At 41.6% G+C, this 20,326-nt stretch overlaps 1 protein-coding gene across 2 annotated transcripts in view; it reads right to left on the bottom strand.

Annotated features, from left to right (window-relative positions):
- Nucleotides 1-522: 522 nt before the first annotated feature.
- The window catches only part of LOC101856884 (RNA-binding protein 5), a 31,025-nt gene continuing 11,221 nt past the window's right edge, over nucleotides 523-20,326 (bottom strand). For both annotated transcript variants that reach the window (XM_005096204.3, XM_005096205.3), the window contains exons 9-23: nucleotides 19,771-19,830; nucleotides 18,872-19,142; nucleotides 17,933-17,969; nucleotides 17,195-17,339; nucleotides 15,996-16,072; nucleotides 15,259-15,325; nucleotides 13,771-13,862; nucleotides 13,280-13,462; nucleotides 12,414-12,554; nucleotides 12,060-12,101; nucleotides 9,288-9,500; nucleotides 7,203-7,259; nucleotides 6,420-6,523; nucleotides 5,252-5,378; nucleotides 523-2,630 (exon numbers count right to left, since the gene is read on the bottom strand). In XM_005096204.3, coding sequence (XP_005096261.1) covers nucleotides 2,505-2,630; nucleotides 5,252-5,378; nucleotides 6,420-6,523; nucleotides 7,203-7,259; nucleotides 9,288-9,500; nucleotides 12,060-12,101; nucleotides 12,414-12,554; nucleotides 13,280-13,462; nucleotides 13,771-13,862; nucleotides 15,259-15,325; nucleotides 15,996-16,072; nucleotides 17,195-17,339; nucleotides 17,933-17,969; nucleotides 18,872-19,142; nucleotides 19,771-19,830 — 1,742 coding nt within the window. In that variant the 3' untranslated portion in view covers nucleotides 523-2,504. The remainder of the gene's footprint in view (nucleotides 2,631-5,251; nucleotides 5,379-6,419; nucleotides 6,524-7,202; nucleotides 7,260-9,287; nucleotides 9,501-12,059; nucleotides 12,102-12,413; nucleotides 12,555-13,279; nucleotides 13,463-13,770; nucleotides 13,863-15,258; nucleotides 15,326-15,995; nucleotides 16,073-17,194; nucleotides 17,340-17,932; nucleotides 17,970-18,871; nucleotides 19,143-19,770; nucleotides 19,831-20,326) is intronic.

Below are 20,326 nucleotides of genomic sequence, written 5' to 3'. Positions count from 1 at the left end.
CACACCAGAGCACCCACTGAGAGTTTTACAGCACTTGCAACACAATAAGGCCATATAAGTGCCGAAGATTAGAGGCGTTACAAGAGAGTAACAAACACAAAAAAGAAGGAGCAGAGATAACGACGATAGATGTTTGACAGGAAAGAAAAAGCAAACCACACCAGAGCCCCCACCTTGGTAGTTCAAGGGATAACTTACAAAGATAAAGAATAAGAAAAACAAAACACAGGGCCGCAGACATAATTCCACGGATGTGTGATTTTGAGTCTTCTGTGTTTGACATATCCGTGTTATATCATGTACTGTATGTTATACAAACAGAAATGTTGTTGTTGTCGATCCAGCAACATCTGGGCTCTCGACCCTCTGTCCAATGCCATGTAGTGATAAGTGCAGGTTTGCTGCAGTTGCTGTTAAGTCCCATAGAGTGTGTTGTCAATGTTAGGTCTCGGAGGGAGAAGCGTATACAAACAGAAATAAACGACTCCATTTTGCACAGAAATTGACAACATACGCGAAGTGTAAGTTTGTGAAAATTTACTGAGTCAATAAACAAGAAATTCATCTACAGTAAGCCATCACATACATCATTATATACACAAAAGGATCATTTATGTACACGACCTGCATTTATTTATCATCAGAATGTCAACATAATCGTATAAAAATCAACAAAATCTCCATAGACCTGTGTGGACTGCACACACACACGATGCACCAGAGCAGAGTAACATAACAGTAAGAGTAACATGTGTGGAAAAATTAAACAGCTTTGAGCTTTGCCGAAAACATCACCACATATACAAATAATATAATATGTCTCACGACGGACGCAGTAGAATCAGGCACTCGTCAAGTTTGGGGCATGTGGAGTTATTGGTATTGTATGGAAGCTGATTTACTTGCCTTGCTTCCAATGAAATGAATATCCATTTACCTTGAAGAGAACTCAAGATAATTGCGATTGAAGGAAGCGAGGTTATCTGGTCTCTGAGGTGAAATTACCAAGACAATGGCAGCCAAAGTTCGGCAACTTGTATAGCTAAAGAATCTTTCAACACTGAAAAATGACATATTTTGTGCCTATAATCAGTGCTTTTCAGTAAAATTCACATGGAAATGTGTTTTTTTTTAATAAGGACATATAAAAGATTAAGCCAAAAAATTAAAATTCAATAAAATTGGCTAAACCAGCAGAAAAATGCTGTTTTCTTTGATTTCATTATTTTGACGAGCGCCTGACTTCACCACGCTGCCTCACAAATATAGACCGAGGGAGTGCAAACTGTAATTGTGAGTCCTGAACACTTGTTGGGGGGTGGTTCCTGGGCATGAGGGACAGAGTTGACTTCATTCACACTTCTCTTCTCATCATCGTCATAACGTCGCTAAAAATATATCGTGTTGGAGCCAAAGCGTTAATCTCTCTGGCATTTAAAAAAAAAAAAACACAAGCGAAAAAACAAACAAACAAAAAACAACAACATTATTTCGCATGCATTCTAAAACAGTGACTGATTTCAAGGCAAGAGATGCAACTCACGATTCTCTCAGCTCAAAGAGTCGTCACGTGGCTGTGTAGAATCAGTTCTCCCACACTTGTTCAGTTGTGGTCAAGATGTTATCACGTAAGTCAGTTTTAGTTTTTGTAGTTATTGCAACACAATATGGTCATAAAAGCGCCAAAGATTAGAGGTGTTAAAAGAGAGTAACAAACACAAAAACGAATGGGGAGAGATAAAGACAATAGTTGTTCAATAGGAAAGAAGAAGCAAACCACGCCAGAGCACCCGCCAACCACCCACTCACTCAAGTCAGTTATGCTGCAGTTTATCATCAACAGGAGACTGGCACGATTTGCTTTATTTTACTCAAAATTATTTACAACTTCAACCAAAAATAATTCGGACAATAACCAAACTAAAATATACAAAGGTCCAAAACAGGTATGATAAATCAATAGTTAGCCTATCTGTAAGATCTTTTCACCTCCTGCTTTCTTACAAAACAAATTGTGGGGTGTGTGTGTGTGTGTGTGTGTGAAAGTGAAAGGACAGGCATACCGTATGTTACACACAATCGTTGAAACAATCATCACTCATTCAGAGGAAAACATACATACGACTCGCCAAAACTAAAAATCAATTGTGACATATCATCAGACACACAACAGTGGTTTAACAAAATATAAAATAAATCCTCACAAAATGAGGGCAGTAAAAGCCATCCTCGGCAGAGCGGGCACAGCATGTCACGTAGGTAGGACAGAGCACCTATTGAAGACCCATCCTGATGGGACAGGGGACTTTGTGTGTGCGTGCGTGTGTGAGCACACAAAGCCAAGGTCACCAGCCGTGAGCTGTTAGCTCAACACGCGGCCTGGCCCGTACCTGCACAGGGCACTGTGTGTACTACTACTACTACAGGCCTGTCTGTCACTGTGAGCGAGACATTCCGTCTGTCTCTCTGTCTGTCAGTCATTCAGTCAGTCGCGTGAGAGGCGTTCACTCCACTTCGTTGTAGCGAGCGAACATGGTCTTCTTCAGGGCGTCTCTGTAGTTGTCTCCGACGTCCGCCACCACATTGGCCCCTCGGGCGCCCAGCCCTGCCATCTGATTCCTCCTCTGAGCCTGCAGAAGAGAGAACAATAATTATATATATATATTTTTTTATTGTAGAGGGTTTTAGCTTTTTAAGTTTTAGTAGAGGTTTTACGTCGCTCGCAACTGCATAAGGTCATATGAGCGCCAGAGATTAGAGGTGTTACAAGAGAGTAACAAACACAAAATAGAATGAGGGGAGATAAGGAGGATAAACATTTAATAGGAAAGAAGAAGCAGAACACACCAGAGCACCCGTCAACCACCCACAGAGGGTTTTACGACGCTCGCAACTGCAAAAGGTCATATGAGCACCAAGGGGTGGGTGTCAATAGAGAAGTCTTTACAGGGAATCAGATTTACTCTGCTCACCTCTCTAGCTTCGACTATCAAGGCACCCCGGAAATAGCAGGTCACAACAGTGTGACAAACATACTAAATAAGTAGAGGAAAATGACAATAGTAAGGATTAGGAAAGAAAAAGCAGCAGTTCCCTGTTGTAGTTCAGGCACAGTTATGAGCGTGACATGAATCAGCCCATTTACAATTCTACTGTGCTTGAACGAAAAATGTCCCCCTTTGGGAATGGCCTAAAGACATTTCAGTCAGTGGCACTGCCCCGGGGGGTGAACAAAAATTTATGCTTGTATCCCGAGAGGAGCTAAGAAAGGTACAAGAACACAATAACTAATTTTTTTTTCCATAAGAGTTTTACGACACTTGCAAAACTAAGGTCAAATAAATGCTGTGCCTGCAAAGATAATCAAACCATCCCCGTACTATCGATTTATGCTCAAACCCGAGCAGCGGAACTAAATAAGTCGGACTTTTGAAAATTAATAATAACAGATAGCATTTGTATAGCGCAAATCCACGCTCAACAGCAAGCTCTAGGCGCTTCACAATCTATACTATTACCCCAGTAGACCTGAGAGCATTCTGAAACAACCTCAACATCTTGAGAAGCAAACAGTGCAAGCAGCCATTTGTAGGCGTTAAAACACTAACATACAGACAAGATCTCTCGCTGTCTATGGTCGGGTACCCATTCCCACCAGGATGAAGTGAGGAAAATTCGTATAAAGTGCCTTTCCCCAAGGAAACAACGTCAGGCCCGCGGCTTGAACCCCCTAATCTGCAACCTTAGATTACGAGTCCGGTAGCCTAACCACTAGGCCACCAATGCCACACAACCAGACAGTTGTCAGGTAAAAGAAAAAACCCTGTGCTTCACGAGATCAACGCTAGTACAGTCAAGGACAGCCGTCGCCGGCTGCTGGCACCCTGATGCCCACCGACTTTCCCTTGCTCGAACTTCCGGCCACAGCCAGCAAACTTTTATCCATCACATATTCGTATGCACAGTAGAATTGTAAATGGGCTGATTTACCAATGCCATGCTCATACTGTGCTGAAACAACAAAGGGGGAACTGCTACTTTTTCTTTCCTTGTCATTACTATCGTAATTTTTCCTCTACTTCTTTTGTATGTTTGTCATTCTTTTGTGTGAACTATTTGCGGGGTGCCTCGATAGTGAAGGCAGACTTTGTGCTGTTGAGGCTAGAGAGATGATCAAAGTAAGCCTGATTCCCCGTTTGGACTTCTCTGTTGATATCCATTCCTTGGCACTCAAATGCCCGTACTCAGTTGAGAGCGCCGTAAAACCTTACTAAAACAAACTATAACCCACGGGTGTAACACGGAACAGAATCACGAACGCAGTGGGGCAGCATGAAGATCTACTGACCACAGTGAAGAGATGAAAATTAAAATGGTATGGGCATGTCACAAGATCCACAGGAACTGCCAAAACAATTCTACAAGGAACCGTACAAGGAAAGAGAAAGAGAGGAAGGCAGAGAAGGAGATGGGAGGACAACAATACAGAGTGGACAGGAAAGACGATGGGTGACAATCTGAGGAAAGCAGAGGACAGAGACAAATGGCGAGAGCTGGTTTTCAGAGGCAGTGGTGCCCCCACGGTTGCCCCAACCACGGGACAGAAGAAGAAAAAGAAGAAGAAGAAGTTGCGTTCAGCCCTACCCGGGTGTATCTTAAAAAAAAAAAAAATTCCCAGCGCATAGAACGCATGCAGGTTCACTGAACCGGCACAATGGCGAGCCCGACAAGACGCTTGTAAAACACAAAACTTTCTCCACCCCCCCCCCCCCCAAGTGACAGCAAAGTGACAAATATTGATTTATTTTCATGGTGATACCACCTTTATAATGCACAACCCGCATGTTACAAATGTTGCGCTATCAGACTATTACCGACAAATTTCTGGGTGGTAATGAAAGCGAAAGTAGATCTTGATTTTCCAGATTGAGCCTCTGTATCACACATACACTTCCACTTACCACCACAGCCGCCTGTTCGCGTGAAACGTACGCTCAGACCGCGAAAAACCGAAGGAATATCACAAACCCTGACGGGCAAAAATGAACTTAAAAGACCTTCACGAATTGGAATTTTGTTTTTAAATATTCGAGAAGTTTTATCCACTTTCCCGTGGCAATCTACAGGTCTTCTCAAACTCGCTGGGTAATCCTGGATCTCAGCGATTTTTTTCAAATTCCCGGGGCCTGGCAGTCAGCCCGTAAAACAAACTTTTCCCCACGGGTGTAAGTAACACAGGTCTCCGACTCACCTCAATGGGGTCAGTTCTGCCCTGGTTGGCCTTGCCCAAGCCTTGCCCCTGGGACCAGCCCATCTTCTGCAGCAGTTTGTTGCCAATGTTGTCCCCGCTGATGCCGCTCTTGGTCGGTGCCTCGAAACTGGAACACATACACAGAGCAACGCGTTACCACAAACTTTTCACAGCTAGTTTCCTCATACAATACTTCACTCACTTGAGTCTTTTTTAGTTAGTAAGAGTTTTACGGCATTTGCAACACAATAAGGTCATATAAGTGCCAAAGATTAGAAGTGTTACAAGAGAGTAACAATCATAAAACAGAATGAGGAGAGATCAGGACAATAGACGTTAAAAGGAAAGAAGGAGCAAACCACACCAGAGCACCCGCCAACCACCCACTCACTTGAGTCTGGGGCTCTTTTGGAGGTTTTCAAAAATTCACACAAATTCACCCTCTCACACCACATACCCCAAATTTACACCAGAGACATCAGATACAGTACAAGAACAAGCAAAATAAATGACAAAGAAATCTTTTATGGCTTTTGAATCATGATCTTTTCAAAATGGGCACAATTTGACCTAGGAGAATACTTGTATCCAGGCAGCCACCCGACTACGAGAGAATCCAAATCTCTCTTTGTTACTATAAAACTTTCTCTAGTCCATTATTCCCAAGATTAAAAAAAAACCCTACTTTTATAGTTATCATTCGTGCACTTCCATATGCTTATTGTCCGCTAATTTTGTAGCTGGCTGGAGGGAAAGCTATTGTAGTTTCAATGTGGGTACCTAGATTTGTGGGTGTGGCAGGAGGCAGGGGGATCTGCTGAGGGAGGCAACTCAGGTGGAAATGGGTTAACCCTATCCGTTCGTCATGATTTACTATCTTATCCATACGCCGTTGGGAACTCTGTGCCACCACTTTCCAAAGAGAAAATGTACTCGTTAATCCGATCCATACGCTTTGCATAGCAGTCTGTCAAAACAATTTTTAAAAAGAAATACTGAAAGTTTCAAAGAGATCTTCGCACTAGAAGTATTCTAAAATGTGAAGAATACAACCCCTGGGATACAAAATGACCCCACGGCGTACGGATAGGGCTAACACATTGAAGCCTTATGATGCACCAAGCAGTTCCCACTGACACAACACCCAACGCTGGAAAGAGAGACTTACGCAACAGGAGCTGGTTCCTCAAACTCGGCTTCCTTCCGTTTCCTGGGCTCCGGTGGTTCAGGGGCACCGTACTTCAGCCTCCTTTCTTTGGCCCGGTCTCGGTACTGAGAAAAAAAAAAAAAACAGAAGTTGTTGACATCCATCTACTGTGAGGGGACGGGAAGTTGTTTTTTTGGTTTGTTTTAGTCTTAAGACTTTTATGGCACTTGCAACACAATGACGGCATATAAGTGCCGAAAAATAGAGGTGTTACAAGAGAGTAACAAACACAAAAGAATGAGGAGAGATAAGGACGATAGATGTTTGATAGGAAAGAAGGAGAAAACCACACCAGAGCACCCGCCAACCACCAATGAAGGAAATTTCAATGCCAAAATTCTTATTTTATTTATTATTTATTTTTAAGGAATTTTGATACCAAAGGACAATAACAAAAACAAACAAAAAACACCAAAAAAAAGTTCTAGAAAGCTCTCAAAGTAGTAAGAATAAAAAGCTGGTTCACTTCCACCAGACAGGTTTGATATTTCACACACTTGAATCAGATCTAATTTTTCATTATGGGAAGTACCTATCTGGGGCAGTCACACACAAAAATAGTGACTAAACACTTTTACAGATGAGAGAGAGAATTTCTGCAGAAGGTTATCATCACAGTGACTGCAACGGGCTTCTCAGGCCTGGAGTGGACAACGGATAATTTTCACTGACGCATTTTTGCGCCAAGTGACTGCAGAGTGTTAAAACATCATAAGACTACATGTCCAAGACAGTTTAGGTTACCTCAAGCTTGACAGTGCCCGCATTCTCCCTCGACTTTGACAACGACTCCAAGTTTTGCTGCAGAAAAATATCAGAAAAGTTGAACAATTCATGGAATTACAATCTGAACACGAATATTTATAGATTTGAGCAAACTGATGAACGCTTTGGAAATGCATTGTACGACTGCATGTCCTTTCAGAGACCAAAACAGTAATTGTGAGGCAGTGTGGTGAAATCAGGAGCTCGTCAAAATATAGAAATCGGTGAAACAGGCATTTTTCTGTGCGGGGAAATTTTTATCGAATTTTTATTTTTTGGCACAACCTCTTTTATGTCCGTATAAATCATATTTCCATGTGAATTTTACTGAAAAACACTGATTACACGCACAAAATATGTAATTTTTTTGTTTTCAAGGACTCTTTAGCTAATGGAGTTGTCAAACTTTGGCGGCCATTTTCTCGCTAATTTCACAACTGAAACCAGGCGACCTCACTTTCTTCAATCGCAAATACTTTGAGTTCTATTCAGGATTGGTCAGAATTTTTTTCATTGGAAGCAAGGCAAATGAATACACTTTTACGATGATATCAATAACTCCACATTCCCAAAAATTGACGAGCGCCTGATTTCACCACGATGCATCACAATTTAGAATAACCAAGAGGGGTAGAGCAAGTTATTGTGAAGCTGTGGCAGCCTTCACAGGGGTGCAAGCCTTTCAATAAACACTTCAATCTGTCATAAGATTTCTTGTCGGAAAATAATATTGGTGAAGAGACAGCAAAGAAGAAAGAAAACCATAAAGCATGGTGGGGTAGTATCAGGGTTCCTGCCATGAACTTCCCATCATATTCAAGTAGGTTTCAAGGAGAATTTTTTTTAATTCATGGAGATTCGGTCAAGAAATTCATGACGAAAGCCTATTTTCGATAGGCTATAGGCCTGCGCTTGTCCGAAAGGATCACATCATAGTTTCGATTTTCCTACAAAAACTGCTCCCAGGGTGACTGCCAACCCGGCTTCTGAATTTTCCAGGGGGTGGGGGGGGCTCATCCATTCTCCAGGTGCATGTTACATAACAATGACAGTGCATGCTCCATTTATTTTATCTATAATATATACACACACACATGCTCACGCACGCATGTAGGCACATCCAGTCAACAACATGCCAGTGTTATATCACAATCGCGACCGGCAAAAATGAACCCAAGGACGTTATCGCATTTGTTTTTCAATTAATATTCGAGAACTTTTATGTATTTTCCCGGGGCAACTCAACAGATTTCTTCAAATTTCCGTTGCATTCCGGGGCTCGGCGATTTTTTTCTCAAATTCCTGGGTAATTCCAGGGGCCTCCAGGATTCCCGGGGCCTGGCAGTCACCCTGTGTTCCTGTCCGATCTGGCAAAATTCAAGGAGTTTTCAAGGAGACTTTTCCTTTAATGCAAATTCAAGGATTGAAAACAACAACTAAACAAACCTCCCCTCACCCAAAAGAACATTTTCAAAAATTACATTCAAGAAAGAAAAAAGAAAATGAACTTGAAAATTACAAATTGTTCCATCATGAATTTTAATAATAATAGTAGTATTTATATAGCACATCTTCACGTTCTACAGAATGCTCTATGCACTTTACAAGAACAGAAAACCAAGACTAAATACATTAACTCTCTATCTCCGAGGGGGGTAAACCCACTACGCTGGGGCCCTCTATGGTGGCAAATCTAAAAATGACAAAAAACATAATTAAATGGAAACTAACTAACCTATTTTGATAGTTCTTCATCTAATTAATAAACTTCCGGTACAAGAGACCTGTTTTCGGCAATTGTCGAAAAGTAATATGATGTCGAAGTCGTCATAAAGGAATTGCCGAAAAGTAATATGATGTCGAAGTCGTCGTAAAGGAATTGCCGAAAAGTAATATGATGTCGAAGTCGTCATAAAGGAATGTGCCCGAGCCGCTGAACCGCTCACAGGCACAGTGGTTCCAACCGTGAGCCGTTGAGAGCGGTGTGCCAGAGATAGAGTTAAATGAGCTAAAAATACAAAGCCCCCCCATCAGTTTTCAGATGAAAAAAACAAACAAGCATACCTTATGCAGCTGAGAAACCTGAGTGTGTTTACTGAGGATCTCCTTGGACTGGAACTGTCGCTTACACAACAGGCAGGCCAGTTTGGTCCAGTCCACCAGTTTGGACTCGTCTACGGGGGCGTACGAGTCCTCCTCGTCACCGCTGTCACTGTCACCGCCGTACGAGGCCACCAGGCCAGGCTGGCTGGCATCAGTGCTGGACTTGTCTGTTTTCTGGAGGGAAAGACATTATCATCATCATTGCCCTTCTTTAGTTTAGTTTTAGGAGGAGAGATCAGGACGGTAGATGTTTGATAAGAACAGGGTCCCCACCAAATCCTGGAAAATTTTTTCAAGACCCCAATTCGAGGGAAAAATCAGGCCGCTGCGCGTCAAGAATGATCCCAAAAAGCCCATCTATCAATGATAAAACGTCAAAATGTCTATAAATGAATGCAAATGTACATTTTGTAGTATAGTCTTCAAACAATAGATGACTATAATACTGAGTGACTGCCAACCCAGCTTCTCAATTTTCCAAGGGAGAGGCCTCATCCATTTTTCAGGAACACGTTACATAACAATGAAAGCGTGTGCTCCATTTATAGCTAATATAATACATGTACAATGTATATGTTTGTGAATACACACATACACACACATGTAGGTATATTATATCCAGTCAACAACATGTCAGTGTGGCACTGGGATCTTGAAAGACTTTGGTATTTCAGTCTGTTCTTATTTATATTTTCCCCTCATCATACTAGCCAACATAACAAACTATAGGCCCTATATAAAAAATGAATCCTGTTTTGAGCCTGAGAAAAGACCTAGAACTAGAATATCGACTGTCAATAACCAGTCTGGGTGTCACGATTCATATAATAAACGTGAAGATGAAAACCATTGCTGCAACTCAAAGAAGAGTAATATTAGTAATAACTAGAATGGCTCAAGTACACCTATTCAGTGTGAGAGGTGCAAGAACTGGGGTGAGGGGGGGGGGGGGGCCTAAAATATAGATATAAATTACAATCACCCCATCCAATGAAACGTGAACACTTTAGTTCAATAACAAGGCATGACGGATCCCGATTCCACACAAGGCCTGCACCAACGCGCGCTTTGCAGAGAGCTCTAAAGTAGTTATCAAAATGCAAAAAATTTGCTTCCAAGTTCAGTTTTTGTCCTCTAGCGTTGCCTTCAGCTCCCCCCCCCCCAATCCCCTTCCACGTGTGTATCTTATAAAGGAGTCCTATACTTCACAGCGCTCAGACCGCCGGTACTCACAGGTTCATTGACCGGTCACGAGGGCGAACCTGTCAAGACGCTTGTGTAAGTTCTTTTTCTTTTTTTTTTCCACAAGCGACAGCAGAGGGCAATTTTTAATATTGATTTATTTTCAAGGCGACACAGCGTTCATAATTCATAACCTGCATGTTACAAATTTGGCGTTATCTGTCAAGACTATTACCGGAAAATTTCTGGGTGGTAACGAAAACGAAAGTAGATCTTGATTCTACCCGATCGAGCCTCAGTGTCACACATACACTTCCACCACAGCGGTTCAATTACGTGTCCTCTTCAGGATTCATCAACCATACAGTCTAGATAGCTGCACATTAAACAGGCCCTATATCCTTTCCCGACTTACCCACCCATCACAAAATTCCCGACTTTTTCCCGACCTATCTCAAAATTCCCGACTTTTTCCCCGATTTCCCGACCCTGTGGGGACTCTGTAAGAAAGAAGGAGCAAACCACACCAGAGCACACGCCAAGCACACACTGAGTAGGTCAAGGAGTGCGGCAGATATATTGAAAAAAAAAGTCCTTACATAAGATCAAGTTTAAAAAACAACACAAAAAAACCCATTTTAACATAAAAAGATGGAAACATTACACAAGTCTATCGAGGCACTGTGTTGCCCAGAACAACAGTTGGCATGTAAAGATAAAATAACACACAGTCAAACTTCATCTAGAATTTGCAGTAGTAAGCAAGCAGCAGTCAGAGCCAGCAGCCGTTATATCCATCTTATTATAGCATACCTTCGGGCTTTGGAATGGAAATAAAACTTGAAAAATATAATAACTTAAATGTTTAAAATGGCCTGAAATTGGCGGGATTTTAGGTATGAAAAATTGCCATAACTTTTTAACAAATAAAGACATCAGAACAATTTAGTTTTATGATCATCAAGGCAAGGGCTTTCAAATGAAAGTATTTCAAAGCATATCAGACAACTTTGAAATTTTCACAAAACTGCCAAGTATAACGAGGTTTGACAGTTATAAAATTTCCATCAAGAAAGGGTCCTGTAACACAGAAACATTCCCAACCCTATTGGTAACACAAGAGTGCACCCACTATATTTCATCAACACCTTGGTCCAAAGACCATACTACTTCCTGAGCAACTTCTACACAACCTAGAAGCTAGAAACATGAGAAATCGCCATTGACAATAGAAACCCCACGCACTTATCTTGGCAAAACTTTCTCTTGAAACAGACCCATTTATGTCTATACAAGAAAAAGCTGTGATTACAAAAAAAAAGAAAATTTTTTAAAGTTTTCATAGAGGTTTTACAGCGCTCGCAACTGCATACGGTCATATGAGCCCAGAAGATTAGAGGTGTTTCAAGAGAATAACAAACATAAAAAAGAAGAAGGGGAAACATAAAAAAGAAGAAAGGGAGATAAGGACGATAGATGTTTGATAGGGAAGAAGAAGCAAACCACACCAGGGCACCCGCCAAAAACCCACAAAGAACAAGTTTGCCTTACCCCTATCAGGGGAGGAGGAGGCATCATCGTCATGTCCTCTTTCTGTTGAGGGGGGAAAAAAAAGAAACAAAAGTTAATGCAAGTCCAAGAATCTTTCTTTTAAACAACAAACGTATGAAAATGGAGTCTGAAGTAATGGTGAGCTAATAAATAAGAGTAATCTACCTGTTTAAACACTAAATTTTCTTTATATTCATATTAATATCGAGAGAGTATAGTAGATATCCCTACAAGAAAGAAGGCTCTCCACACTTTACAATTTCTCACACTAAGAACTATTTCTCATTAAATCTTTTCCTGTAGAAAAGGGTACATAATTCAGTACAGTAAGACGGATACGGAAAAGTAGCTTACGGCTTTCTGCAGCATAGCAAATCCAGCATCTGCTGCTGCAGACTCGAGCTTGAACGACCCGCCCGGTCCTTGCGGCCGCTTCATCACTTCTTTCTGAGCCTCCTTCTGGGCATTCATACTCTTGGCCCATTTCTCCATGTCCTGAAGGCAAGCAAAGATATGTGTCATGACGAGGTGGAATCAGGTGCTCTTCAATTTTTGGGCATATGGGGTTATTGGTCATCTTAAAGCCTGTTCATTTGCTTGCTTTTGGAGAAAAGATTATCAATCTATATTGACCAGAAGTTGAAATATTTGCGAATGAACGATGTCAGGGTCGCCTGGTTTCAGAGGTAAAATTAGCGAGAAATTGGCTGCAAAATTTTGATAATTTCAATAGCTTAAGAGTCCTTGGAAACTGAAAATTTGCATTTTTTTAGCTTTTAATCATTGTTTTTCAGTACAATCCATATAGAAATGTATTTCTTAAAGGATATAAAAGGTGTTAAGCCAAAAAAAAAAAAAAGGACATTAGAAAATAATTGCCCAACAGCCAGAAAAATGCCAACTTCTTTGATTTCATTATTTTGACGAGCGCCTGATTTCACCACGATGCCTCCCATATACTGACATCATTGAACAATTAAAACTGACATACTGGAGAATACATTAACCACTATATACAGTGACCATTGTACACATCTAACAATTTTTTCAAGTTCTGAATTCCAACCTAACAGATATTTATTTTTTCGAAAAACAAACGAACGAAAAAACACACAATTTATAAAAAAAAAAGAAGAAGAAAAAGAAAAGCAAAAAAAAAAAAAAAAAAAGACAAAGACAAAGGAAAAAAAAGAAAAACCCCAACAACTACAACAACTAACCTTTGCAATTTTCTTCGCAATCTTGACCTTTTCTTTATCTTTTTTATCTTTGCCGTCTTTCTTGCCGGCCCCATCCGACCCATCGGCACCAGAAGAATCCTCTCCACCGGTTGGCGCCGGCAAGTAAGTCGACTTCTCCGCATCCCAGTACATGTACTGGCCCGTGGTCGAGTTGTAGTAGTACTGAAATGGAAGAGCACCTCAATCAAGCCATGAAAAACAAATTGACAATAGTTTCCATATATGGAATATGGTAAGTTGCTTAATGTCACGCAAACGTGACTCTTTATTCTACACCAGCAACTTGAATCATTTTTAAAACAAACAGAAGATACAACCCATACCAGGGCATCCCCCACCCAGTCTCACCAGCTGCCAAAGCTACGCCAACAGAGTTGGAAGTTTATATAGTCACTGCATGTGAACAAACAAGCCGAATGTACTCCCTCCACGAAGCTGTTTTTATCTGTCAATAAATCTGGACAGTTCACCTGTGAATTGGCATCATAGTAGAGCTGTGTGCTGGGGTCGTAGTAGAAGCCTGACGTCTCTTCATACTGGTACTGGGAGGTGTCTGGAGGAGCTGTCAAAAAAAAAAACCCCTGCAGTCAGGACAAAGTACATCACGTACCTCAAGGCACCCCAGAAATAGCGGGTCACAAGAGTGTGATAAACATACAAAAGAAGTAGAGGAAAAATGACGATAGTAAGGATTAGGAAAGAAAAAGCAGCAGTTCCCTGTTGCAGTTCAGGCACAGTTATGAGCATGACATTGATGAATCAGCCCATTTACAATTACAATAATACTGTGCATAAGAACTCGAAATGTTTTGTTTTGTTTTTTTTATAGTAAAGGGTTTTACGGCGCTCGCAACTGCATAAAGTCATAAGGCACAGTTATGAGCATGACATTGATGAATCAGCCCATTTACAATTACAATACTACTGTGCATAAGAACTCGAAATGTTTTTTGTTTTTTTTAATAGTAGAGGGTTTTACGGCGCTCGCATCAGCATAAGGTCATATGAGCACCAAGGGGTGGGTGTCAACAGAGAAGTCTTTACAGGGAATCAGACTTAGACTGCTCACCTCTCTAGCTTCAACAGCACAAGGTCTGCACCTATCAACCTCATGTACATATATTTTCAAAGGAGCAAAGCAAACATAATAATACAACAGCTCCACATTTAATGTCTGACGACGACCAATACATCTGCAGAGGAGAGGAGGATAGGGGTCACGGCGCGGTAGAATCAGGCTCTCGTCAGTATTTGGTCAAGTAGAGTTATTGGTATCATCTTAAAGCTTGTTCATTTGTCTTGCTTTGGATGAGAAAAATATCCATTGATCTTGAATAGAAGTCAAGATATTTGCGGATGAAGGAGGTGGGGGTCACTTGATTTTAGAGGTAAAATCGCCAAACATGAGTCATTTCCCTTGCTTGAGAGTCCGTGAAAAATGAAAATTTACATTTTTTGTGCTTTCAATCAATGTTCTTCAGTTAAATCCACACAGAAATGTGTTCTTTAATGGACTTGAATGGCGTTGAGCCAAAGAACAAAAATTCTTTTAAAATTCACAAATCTACCCAAAAAAAGCCAGTTTCTTCACTTTCACTATTTTGACGAGCGCCAGTTTTCACCACGCTGCCTCACATATTTCTCCAGTGAAATAGAAGAATTATAGGTTTGTGGCTTTTGCTGTGGCCGAAGAGACCAATCCTGACAGAGAAATGTTTGCCACATTTAAATTAAAGCAAACATAATATGTGGTAGCTCAAGACCTCCAGCTTTATTTGAAAAGCATCAAGATGGTCGCAACATTCCCATAGTACCTTTTTTTTACGACAAAAAACTTCCTGCAACCCTCTACACTCTGTGCTAACCCACATCTAAAAATAAATGGCATTCCAATTAATTTTTTTGTCATGCTTAAGTCCCAGTTTGCAATTCCACAGACGTACAGTAATAACACTTACGATAAACTGGGTACTCCACACCATTGACAACAACAGTCTCGTTCTGACCAACCACTTTCTTTTGAATCTGTAGGAGAGCAAAGCGTCGTTTTCAGAGTTTAAAAAACCACACCAAAATTGTTATTTGAGAAAGTATGAAAATTATAGTAATCTGAGTTTTAAAAAAGAAGCAAAACCAACCAGTGTGTTTTTTAAAGTTTTATGCACTTGCAACACAATAACGTCATATAAGTGCCGAAGATTAGAGGTGTTACAAGGGAGTAACAAACACAAAAAAGGAGGGGAGATAAAAGACGATAGATGTTTGATAGGAAAGAAGGAACAAACCACACCAGAGCAACCGCCAACCACCCACATGTGTTTACGTTTGAGTGAAGAGAAGCTCATCGACACAGGTAACGGTCTATTGTGCTGAAAAAAAAAAAAAGGGAAGACAACACCACCCCCCGAAACAACAGAGGGACAGAAAAGAAGAAGGACCTACCAGTGGCACCCTCCAACCACCTGCAACAGCCATGTCGAGCTCCATAGACAGATGAAGACAGACCTGCTTCTTTTTTCTTTAGTAAGTGTTTTACGGCACTTGCAACACAAGAAGGTCATATAAGTGCCAAAGAAAAGAGGTGTTACAAGAGAGTAACAAACACAAAAAAGGAGGCGAGATAAGGACGATACATGTTCGACGACAGGAAAAAAGGAGCAAACCACACCAGAGTACCCGCCAACCACTCACTGACCTGCTTCTGGTAGTTCTTTGCTGCCTGGGCTTGCTGGATGGCAGCGTGAGCTACAGCTGCTGCAGCATTTGTCGTATCTGCAACACAACAAAACACATTTCACAGGGTTAGTTTTAGTAAGAGTACGACACTTGCCGTCCGTATTGCCAGCAGAAACAATGATACAAACTACAGGGAGAGGCTGACTACCAGAAGAGAAAGGAGACATAATCCAACCACCACAACCATGACATTCCAGTGTCCCCACTGCAACAGACATTGTACATCCAGGATCGGATTGCACAGCCACATGCGCGTCCACAGATGAGCTGCAGGATTCATCGTAATTTTCGGCAACGAAGGACTACCTACACGGCACTTGCAACACAATAAGGTCATATAAGTGCCGAAGATTAGAGGTTTTAGTTTAGTAGAGGTTTTACGGCGGTCACAACTGCATAAGGTCATATAAGTGCAGAAGATTATAGGTGTTACAAGAGAGTAACAAACACAAAAAAGAAGGAGAAGAGATAAGGACGATAGACGTTTGATGGGAAAGAAGGAGCAGACCACACCAGAGCACCCGCCAACCACATACTCACAGGGTTATCAGACTTTGGCAAAACTGAAATCAAACATTGTCTTTTAAAGTGATACAAATAAAACTGACTGCCTGTAACATCCATCACCTGCTGCATATGACTGAAATGCCCATAAAAAAATCCACCTCAGTATTCTTTGCCACCTTTACCAAATAGTTTTAGTTTTAGTAAGTGTTTTATGGCACTTGCAACACAATAGAGTTATATAAGTGCTGAAGATTAGAGGTGTCACAAGAGAGTAACAAAGACAAAATGGGAGGGGGGGGGGGGAGAACAAGGACGATAGAGGTTTGAAAGGAAAGAAGAAGCAAGCAAACCACACCAGAGCACCCGCCAACCACCACCCATTAAGGCATTCCATCCGATCGGCGAGATGTGGCGGCAGTGTTAAAAAGGCCAGCCACTGGGCCCACAACTCACTTAAGTTTCAGTAAGTGTTTTACAGCACTTGCAACACAATAAGGTCATATAAGTGAGGAGGAATAGATTAAGTGTTAGAAGAGAGTAACGTACGGAAAAAAAAAAGAGGGAGAGGAGTTAAGGACGACAGATGTTTGATAGGAAAGAAGGAGCAAACCACACTACAACAGCACCCGCCAACCAACCCACACAACTCACTTTCTCCTTTCCCCGCTGCGGTCGTGGTGGCGGCAGTGGTCCCGACGGGGGCCCCGGCCTGAGCGTAGTACTGAGAGTAGTCGTAGTACTGCTGGGTGGCCGCGTCGTAGTACTGGCCGCCCTGGTAGTAGTTGCTGTCGTAGTACTGCAATATAAGACAAGATCATACTTTATTATCCAGGAGGGAAATATTTCTCGGCTGTACAGGACCGTAAAAACACATGCAGGTACACATAAAAAATCTAAACTATATATTACTCTCATAAAAATTCAACTGGAAAAAAGAAGTAAAGCTGATAAAATGTACATATCACATCAGATGCATCATTCAACAACATGCAGGAATTTGATTACAAGACCTCAGGAGTTATACACTCGTAGATACATACTGTAAAGAGCAATACACATACAGCAACCAACACTTGTTGAACACTAACAGTATCCGAGACTCATAGAGGGAAAAACCCTCAAGTTGTAGTTGCTGTCACAATATAGTAACCAACACTTTAGTTTTAGTAACAGTTTTACGGCACTTGCAACACAATAAGGTCATATAACTGCCGAAAATTAGAGGTGTTACAAGAGAGTAACAAAAACAAAAAAAAGAAGAAGGAGAGATCAGAATGATATATGTTTGATAGGAGAGAAGGAGCAAACCACACCAGAGCACCCGCCAACCATCCACACACCTATTCTATCACAAGTCTATAAAGCAAAGTCACAACAAGACACACTCACCTGAGCCTGCTGTTGCTGCTGTTGGATGTACGCCATCCTAGAAGAAAAGAAAAACCAAAAAAAAGATGAATAGTAAGTGTTTTACGACACTTGCAATACAATAAGGTCATATATTTGCCGTAGATTAGGTGTTACAAGAGAGCAACAAACAAAAAAAAGGAGGGGAGATAAGGACGATAAATGTTTGATAGGAAAAAAGAAGCATACCACACCAGAGCACCCGCCTACCACCCACAAAGACGAACAAAAACAGACATAAAAAGGCCTTTCCCGTCAGCTCGCAGACTAGGATCATAACCACTTAGTCAGCACCCATAACCTAAAAAACAACAATCAACTTAAATATCACACTGTACGTTATCTTAACAACTGTCACGGAACATGCCATGACAAAAATTAACAGACTGGAAATGAGTAAAAATTAATTTAACAGGAGCACACTGACAAGATTGGCTTTTTGTTGTAGTAGAGGTTTTATTGCGCTCGCAACTGCTTATGGTCATATGAGTGTCAAGGGGTGGATGCTCATAACTGTGCCTGAACAGCAACAGGGAACTGCTGCTGTTTCTTTCCTAATCCCTATTATCGTCATTCTCCTCTACTTCTTTTGTGCATTTGTCACACTCTTGTGACCCGATATTTCCGGAGTGCTTTGATAGTCGAAGCAGACTTTGTGCTGTAGAAGCTAGAGAGGTGAACAGAATAAGTCTGATTCCCTGTAAGGACTTCTCTGTTGATATCCACTCCTTGGCGCTCATATGACCTTATGCAGTTGTGAGCACCGTAAAACCTCTACCAAAAAATATTTTTTAAAATAGTCAGAAGGAACAAAAATTTCCCCCAACAAAATGATGAATTATTTTTACTTCATGTTTAACTAAAAGACTCGAGCTTCGGTCAACTAAGAAAACTTCACCAAACACACAAATCCAAACTCACGTTGTGTTAAACGTGTTCTTGGCATAGTTAATCAGAAGCTGTTTCCCATCCACCTCCAACGGGGGACTCAGCTTGTTCAGGGCGTCCAGCACTAGCGTTGACGCCTGCACCGTGTGGAACTCCACAAAGCCGAAGCCGCGGGAAGTGTTCAGGTCGTCGCGGATGATGGCCACATTTTTGATGGGCGCCAGGGGCTGTGGCGAGCTCTGAGTCAGCGCCGTCACTAATGCCTCCTCCGTGGTCAGGGCATCCAGTCCTCTAAAGATGAGCGCTGAAAGAGACGTGGATAGTTTTCTACTTAGCATACGGTGTTTTAGTAAGTGCTAGAGACTTGGATATTTTCCTTATAAGACATGATGTTTTAGTAAGTGCTGAAAGAAACAATCCTGCAAGGAACCGTACAAGGAAAGAGAAAGAGAGGAAGGCAGAGAAGGAGATGGGAGGACAACATTACAGAGTGGACAGGAAAGACAATGGGTGACAATCTGAGGAAAGCAGAGGACAGAGACAAATGGTGAGAGCTGGTTTTCAGAGGCAGTGGTGCCCCCACGGTTGCTCCAACCACGAGGTAAAAGAAGAAGAAGAGGAAAGAGACATGGATATATTTACTTCTCAGCATACCATGTTTTAGTAAGTGCTAAAAGAGACATGGATAGTTTTCTTCTTAGCATACTATGTTTTAGTAAGTGCTTTACAGCACTTGAAAACACAATAAGGCCATATAAGAGCCTAAGATTAGAGGTTTTACAAGAGAGTTTTTTCGCTTAAACACTTGGAAGTAGAAAGTGCAGACCATGCTGAGTCCCCTTCACTACCACACACATGCACACAGAACTATTTCCCCACTAGATCATACACAAACTCACAGACTCGACTCATTTCACAAGGAAGACACTTACTGTTGCAGGGATTGGTGCCAATTTCTTCCTGGCCATCTGTGGGCTTGCCTTTCTCCGACTCTGCAAAACAAGCCCAAAACATGCTTTTATACACTTCACGTATTACGATTAACAAGTTAAAAATAGGAGGGACGTCCGAAAAGTAAGGTACAGAAAGGTATAACTTAGCAGAAATCAATGGAAGGGGCGAGGGCGTGGTAGCGGCAGCCTTTCCACCGACTTGCTGACAAGTGTGACACGTGGTGAGGTCGTCCCTTAAAATCTGGAAGCACCCACGATGCAGTGTGAACCCAGGCGCAGAGATGCAAGCAGTTGTGCCGGCTATGCAAGCAAACAACGAAGTTCCGCAAAATTTCCGAGTGATCATACAGCTTATAATACAGAAAACAAGTAATGAGCAGAAAGCAGACATCCGTACGGGTATGGATCTTATGAATTTCCCGAGTGAGACTTGAGCGAGCCACATTCATCCACAACAGAGTACATTACGGCACACATCGAAGCTTCCATTCTAGAATACAGACAGCACTAAATTCACAAAAGAGCTGCAGAGCCC

This window comes from Aplysia californica, unplaced genomic scaffold, assembly GCF_000002075.1.
Source record: "Aplysia californica isolate F4 #8 unplaced genomic scaffold, AplCal3.0 scaffold00123, whole genome shotgun sequence".
In the NCBI taxonomy this organism is placed as follows: domain Eukaryota; kingdom Metazoa; phylum Mollusca; class Gastropoda; order Aplysiida; family Aplysiidae; genus Aplysia; species Aplysia californica.
The sequence above is the reverse complement of the archived record's forward strand: the minus strand, read 5'-3'. Positions and strand labels throughout refer to the sequence as shown.